Consider the following 7,406-nt stretch of genomic DNA (forward strand, 5'->3'; position numbering starts at 1 on the left):
GAGAGAGAGAGAGAGAGAGAGAGAGAGAGAGAGAGAGAGAGAGAGAATTTATTTTAAAAAAATATTGAGAATTAAAAAAAATTCGAAGAAAATTAATCTTGGAATGCCTAATCCAAGTGAATTCACCATGTTTTTGATGTTCCTCTCTCTGCCATAAAATGTGGACAACAAGTACGGTCCAAGTTCCAACTGAGTGGCATTCCATTTCCTTCCTTTTTTTTTTTTTCTCTTCCTAGGCTAAAATGAAATTTGCCCTAAAGCCATGTCACCATCTGTTTTGTCTGATTCACATACCAGTTCTCATTGTTGACTGAAAATACAGTAGTGTCCTACACTTAAATCCTGGAATCCCAGCACAAAACCTCCAGCTTGCATGACTGGAACCAGTTTGCTTGTTGGAAGCCCCGTTTTGCCAAAAGCAGAGAACAAATGCCTTTTTATTTAGTAAGCCATTTCCTGTGCCCTGGCAGTATTGTGCCAAGATATGGAAAATGAAACCGGAGTATGTATAACCAGAACTTCCTGTAGCATCTTCAGCAGGACAGGAAGTAAAGGGAAATCTCCCCAATGGGCAGACAGCAAAATATAAACAGGGGTTCTATTTTCTTCCCTATAGTATCCAAAACAAACAAAGTTTTGGCTAGGCATACACTTTTAAAGCAGAACTCCAGGATTTTGAAAAGTTACTCTTGTAGTCCACGGGGCTAACTTGCTTCGTCTAGAGAACAAAAATAAAGCAAATACTCAGTCACACCTGGATGCTGGACTGATCCCCCCTGCCACTTCTCCCCTGGGCTCCGGCGGTTGAAGTACCCAATCAGATCTATTAGACATGGAGATGCCAAGGGACATTCCATAACCCAAGCAAAGAGGAAGAGAGGTGAGCGGTCCCTGCCCTGTCTGCCTGCCTTTTCCCCTATAAAAAATAGCCTCACTTCAGGATCAACTTTTCAATTTCCTGGAGTTTTCCTTTTTAAGGGTAATAAAGTCCATGTAAAGTTGGTTGGTTTCATTTTGCGTAGACTATGGCTGGGTTAAGTTCTCATGCCATTTCTTTCAATCTCCAACAAGATAGAGAACTCCTTCTGTGCCATTTCCCTAGCTCAGGCTTGGAGTTGGAAAACATTTTTGCTTTCTGAGCTGGGGCCGCATTACCCGAAAACAAGGAAGTTTCAAGCACGTAGGAACTGATTTTAAAGCTCTGGGCAGCACGGTCCAGGTGGTAAAGCTGTCATCTCCCTACAGCAAAGGGTAAGTCGAGCATCTTGCTTCTCCTCGAAGGTTGAAAACTCTTTAAAGTTCTCCATCCAGCACTCTGGTAATTTTGTCATCCTTGGTTTTGGTTCTTGAAGGGTAAAAGGTCTCTTAAGGTCCTGTGATTATTCCCAAACCTGTATAATTCTGTTATGCCTTTTACATTGTACCACATTACACACTTTTCTCTAATATTTGTTTTTATGTTCAGTTGGTGTTCTTCCAGCTTGGTTTCTCATTTGACAAGTTTTTTTTTCGCCAAAAGTCTTTCTCCTTGCTTTACAACCATGACCTTGTTTCCCAACCCCCATTTTCCAGTTTTGTACTTAATGGATTCTTTTGTTACAGGTGTGGAGTGAGGCTCGTCTCCCCTCGACACTGGAGGCCTCATGGATCCCTGCACTCTGCACTAGCCAAGTGGGGATGTTCTCTGGAAGGTCCTTGTTCCTCTGGGGTGTCCTGCTTGGCGCTGCTCTCTCAGCTGCCCGGCCCCCTTCCACCTTGCCGGACCAAGGTAAGACTTCTTTTTATGTGTTTGTTATGAATCTTGAGATTAGGCTTCAGCATTCGGCTTTCCTGTGTTAAATGAGGACTTTCGTTTTAAACTGAGAGGGATTGAGGGGCCTTCTCTGATGTTTGTTAAGGCATCTCTGTTGCTTCAGTTAAGAGGTTTGAGGTCCCACACTGTGAACTTCCCTTGTCTATCCACTCTGCATGTCCTCCATATTTAAATCTGATAAACTCTGGTCAGAACAGGAGGCTGGATGAGATATTGCTCCTCAGAGGACAGTCTATGGCGAAATCGTGCAAACTCCAGCTGTGGGGAAACTGCAAATCCCAATAGTCATTGCAGGACTCTGACAGCCACAGGTATGACATCCAGAGACAGATACATGATGGGATTTGAAGCTTCCCCACAGCTGGTAGGCTGAAGTTTGGCTACCCTTTACTACCCCTTAGCCCAAATCCTATTAGTCATTGCAGGACTCTGACAGCCACAGGAATGTCTTCCAGAGGCAGATACATGATGGGATTTGTAGCTTCACCACAGCTGGTAGGCTGAAGTTTGGCTACCCCTGTTCTATAGCCCTGTAGACTACTACAGTTGTAATAGAGCAAGCTCAACCCCCACCATCCAAAATTCATGTTCTTGGAAAGGATAAAGCGAACCTGCTATCTGTAATTAATGTTGAATGAATCTTGTGGATTGAACCAAAATTCTTAAATACACTTTCAGTTGGAGATGAAGCTAAAGATGACATTCAATGGCGGGTTCAAATGTCAAGTGACTGGTCCAATTTCCACATATAGTTATTTGGATGTCAGCAACAATGTACTTTTTTTTACTCTTGTTCAAATCCCGTTGACTTGAGCGCGAACCTATTGCCTTGTGGTTGATTATTTGGAATGTACCCGGACTTCCTTTGGGCTTCTGTTTGATTGCGGGTGCCGACATTGACATTTTGTATAAGGATTGACGTGGAAATGAAGGCACCTAGTTGTATTCAAAGGAGATACATTTCCCAGTAGCTGCTAATATGGAGCTAAGTAGGTTCCCAGCCCAGAGGCACAAACGTAATCCAGCACAGACTTCCTGTCCTGCCTTTGTCCCTGCAAAGAACTTGTCTTTTCCTTTCCATAGCCCCGGGCTGTCTACGCTCCCCTTCTGGGTAAACAGCGTGCATACCTCTCTGGCAGCTTGGTGTACATGGAGCAGAACACAGCCCCGGGTTACTGATTGCTGTGTGCACCTACACAGATAGGATTACATATAGACACAAGATAATGTGGGCATGAAAAGCGGGAAGTAAAAATGAGTTTGTGTAAACATGTCACCTGTATTAGTACTTCTAGTGTTCAGACGCCATGCAGTGCTGTGCATTTGAAGATACGGATAGGTAGTGTGCCGTATATATGTGGTGTGTGCATTTTGCATTTTTTTTTTGCTATGCTATTGCTCAGTTTATTCCCTTTTGGCCCATGTTCTCACCTGTAATGTGTGACATTTTGCGTCACATATATGCGCATTTGTTGTGCATAGGGCAGCCTATTAATTTATATGAGCTGCCGTACATGAGACAAACAAGTGAAGCTCATGCACTTTTTTTTTTTTTTTTTGAGCTTCAAGCATTTTTGCACATTTTTTTGCATGTCTTTGCACATGCAAAACATGTGTTTAGCTTGACGCATTTGGGGTGCCATAAAAATTAATGGTAATGCAAATGCAACACTCACTTTTACTCTAGCATAACCGCGGGCTTAACGTGGAGATTGCGGAAGTCTGGGACCTTCTTCACTGCTACTACATAGAAGTGTGTGGTCATTCCTGGGACTATACTTTTTGCCACCTGAGGTGGAGGGGGAAAGAAATGTGTGCTGCTGGTGCACATTATGGGGGTGAGGGGCGGGGGGGAAGGTGTGTGAGTTTCGTTGCTGGGGATGCATGTTACTGCAGGGTTGGGTTGAGTGCTGATAGTACCTCCGACACTGTCCGGTGTCCCACCCAGCTCACTGATGTCACTGGTTGCCAGGAGCTGAATAGGACACCATTCGGAGCATCCTGCTCACCTCCTGGTAGCCAGTGATGTCAGTGAGCTGGACGGGACACCAGCCAGAGTGTCACGGGTTGCTAAGAGCTCTTGGCAACATGGGACACGCTGGCCAAAAGGCCCACCTAATCCATTGAGATCCCGCCTGAGGCCTCCGCCTGCCTCAATGTAGGGACGGCCTTGAATGTGCCTAAAGCTGGCCATACACTGGTAGCTTTTCGTACGAACATTTAAACAAAAACTGTGGTCAGAAAATGTGATAATTCCATCAGTGACTTGTTGAATGTTGTTCGAAACTTCACTTGGTTGTAACATTCGACTTTTGAAATTAATGAGGTTTCCGGAATAAAAACCGAGAATAAAAATTTGACCCTATTGACTATTAAAAAATATAATGAACGTTCCCAAAATGATTTTTGTTTTCAATTAAAAAAATATTAGTTCCATTGCGATTCGTGTGGCTGTTGACTTAGCACTGCTCATTGTACTCCTCACAGAAGGCATTGAAGGGGTTTCTTTTTTTTATGTTCAGTATCTCCTGTGGGGGAGGAACATCCCTTCCCCAAAAAGTCTTCCAAAGTACATTGCATCCTTCCGATCCAAAACATCTGCTTTTATCTGTTCTGCAGATCTTGTCTGTAAATCACTGGCCCTCACCTAGAGCGTGTCTATATGTGAAGTCACATCTCCAAAAATGCGGCAGCAGATGATGCCGGCCAAATCCTTTTTAATGGTCAGAGTTTATTTCCTGTCTAACCAGTGAAACTCAGCAAATTGGATGTAAGATTGTATCAAAGAACCGAAGGTTCGCTACACTTCATGTTAGAAGGGGGTCTAATGAACAGATTCTTCCTTGTATAAAAGAGTCAACAGATCTTCTAAAAATATTGTAAAAGGGAAACCTTAAAATATGTCTTTTTTTAAAAGTTAAATATAAATCCAGTTCCTGCCGTTTTATGGTCAGTTTGGCAGCTGTGAAAATCACCGGCCTTGCTGCTGTGGCTAACCAAACATACGTCTGTCAACAGTTAAAGGGTATCTATGGCCAAAACGGGGTATGATTTGTTTGGTTTTAATGCCTGTGTTCCTGTTGAGGACATTCACATTCAAAGTTTGCCTACCCCTGACCTGCACTATTTCTCATTTCACATGAGCACATGTTGCTTTAGTGTGAACAGCCCCTTAGAAAATAATGGGAAGTTCTTCAAATCATAGCAATTGAGAAACATGGAGCAGCTCTACTCTCTCGTCTCCAATACCGCCGCTGGAACCTCGGTGTACATTGGCATCTGTATATAAGCTGAAATTAATATCGTTGCTGAAGCAGCTCAGTATCACATAAGATCTGTAACACCAGATACGTTTGTGAACTCTTATTCCCCTTTAGCGGGCTCATTGCCTCCGGCCAACCACGTACCGCCAGGATACCTACTTTCCATTACCGCCCCCTGGTCCAGGTCACAAAACATTCCGAGACGCTAGATATTTCTGGTTAACTATTGATAACTTTTCAACCAAAGTCTCGGAGAGTCTTCACAGACAATGTTGCCCGGTCAGCACCGAGTGCAGAGTGTCTGAAGTGTGAACATTTACTTCTACCTAGTACAGTTTAACTTTGCTGAACAGACATTGTATAGAGGGGGCAGAGCGAAGTTCTGAAGTTCTGTTGTTGTTCATCAGTGAACCTTGATCAAGGTCGACTCAAGAAGTATAAAAACCATGTGTATTCTGTATTATATTAATTGCATTTAAAAATCATGCAAGTGCCTGAATTGGTCTTGACATCTGTCTGCCATCTCCAGAACCAATCAGGATCTGCTTCATTCACATGGGCTGATGGGTGAGCAGAAGGATTACCTCTTGGAGAAGTACACGTCCAAGCACTCTTTCTGCACTCACATTATTCCCGGCCCAAAAACACCTCCTGTGCTCTCATTCTACATGACCCGAGCAAGCGTACTGCACTCAGTGCCCAAAATGAGCTTGCTTCCAGTGCTCACTTGGGGCCTGGCCAGAGCTTGCTTCCTGCGCTCACTTGGGGCCTGGCTCAAGCACACTTCCCGTGCTCTCATTGCACATGGCCGAGCATGCATCCTGCACTCAGTGCCTAGCTAGAGCATGCTTCCTATGCTGACTTAGCTTAGCTGACTCACTTGGTGCCCGGCCAGAGCATGCTTCCTGCGCTCACTTGGTGCCCGGCCCGAGCATGCTTCCTGCGCTCACTTGATGCCCGAGCATGCTTCCTGCGCTCACTTGGTGCCCGGCCAGAGCATGCTTCCTGCTCTCACTTGGTGCCCGGCCAGAGCATGCTTCCTGCTCTCACTTGGTGCCCGGCCAGAGCATGCTTCTTGCGCTCACTTGGTGCCCACCTCCAGCACACTTCCTGCGCTCACTTGGTGCCCGCCTCCAGCACACTTCTGTGCTCTCATTGTACGTGGCCGGAGCATGCATCCTGCACTCAGTGCCCAGACTGAGCACGCTTCTTGTGCCATTGACTTCAATGAACCACCACGCCCCCTCCTGCCCCAGAACAAAAGGGGAAAGTTTTGTGAGCGAATTGCTGTATGTTCCAGCAGCTACCGCTCTGGAACGCACAGCAATTGGTGTGAATGGGCCCTAAAGGAAATTGTGCAATTTTAATGCGTAGGCAGAGAGTTAAACAAAAATAGTTTTTTTACTTTAGATACATTGTAACAGCTTTAGACCGCGCTGAGCGCTTTTAAATCGTAGTACCTGAGAACCCTTCATGTGGCTCTATATGTGTGTGTGGCATGCATGGAGGTTTTTTTTCCTATCCTTTTTTATTAGCTAAATACTAGCTCCATCGGATTTCCTGATCAGTGAAAGCTCCGTGCCAAAAAAAAGAAAAAGAAATGAAACAACTTCCAGCGATTGTGCGGATTACGGCCTGTGCGCCTTTTCAGAATGAATGCTCTGTCACACGCGCTCCGCCGGGAGGAAGTAGATTAACATATATAAACAGTCATTTTGACCCATACACTTCATTAGCCGAAGGGGCCAGCAACATTTTTGTGCTGCTTTACACAAGCAGCACTGAGGAAGCTTTTGTGTCTGGGCTTGCTTGGAATGGTGCTTGGAATGGTGGGGGGGAGGGAGAGCGCCTGGTTCACAAGAGGGGTGAGGGGCAAAAATCACACTTAAGAAAAGCAAAAGGTCAGAGGCCAACTGGAACAGCTGGGGGCCTATGTGTGTCTGTGTGTGTCTCCAGGAATTAATCCTCCTTCTATGAAATAAAATCTTTACTCGACTGAGTTAAAATGATAAAGCGCTCGCCCTCGGAACACCTTCTTGACCTTTTTATTTCGGCCAGTTATTCTACAGCTAAAGCCAGCCATATACGCTGGTAGAGTTTCTTTAGGACTTCTTTCAAAATCGTTCGTCAGAACGTTCAGTCTCGCCATCATCGCACCAACTTATTTTGTTTTAAGATATGAAATAGGCAACCTTGAGACTACAATCCCATCATCTCTCTGCCTATGGGAGTCATGCCTGTGGCTGCCAGAGTCTTGCAATGCCTGATGAGACTTGTAGTTCCAAAACAACTGGAGGGGTCAGGTTGCCTACCCCCCCCCCCCCCCCTTT

General features: G+C 45.1%; 1 protein-coding gene across 4 annotated transcripts in view; it reads left to right on the forward strand.

Annotated features, from left to right (window-relative positions):
• The first annotated feature begins 1,598 nt into the window (after nt 1-1,598).
• Nucleotides 1,599-7,406, forward strand: part of FGFR1 (fibroblast growth factor receptor 1) — a 67,820-nt gene continuing 62,012 nt past the window's right edge. For all 4 annotated transcript variants that reach the window (XM_018561945.1, XM_018561947.1, XM_018561946.1 and 1 more), the window contains exon 1: nt 1,599-1,768. In XM_018561945.1, coding sequence (XP_018417447.1) covers nt 1,678-1,768 — 91 coding nt within the window. In that variant the 5' untranslated portion in view covers nt 1,599-1,677. The remainder of the gene's footprint in view (nt 1,769-7,406) is intronic.

The sequence above is a fragment of the Nanorana parkeri genome, unplaced genomic scaffold (genome assembly GCF_000935625.1).
Source record: "Nanorana parkeri isolate BGI_ZX_2015 unplaced genomic scaffold, ASM93562v1 scaffold551, whole genome shotgun sequence".
In the NCBI taxonomy this organism is placed as follows: Eukaryota; Metazoa; Chordata; class Amphibia; order Anura; family Dicroglossidae; genus Nanorana; species Nanorana parkeri.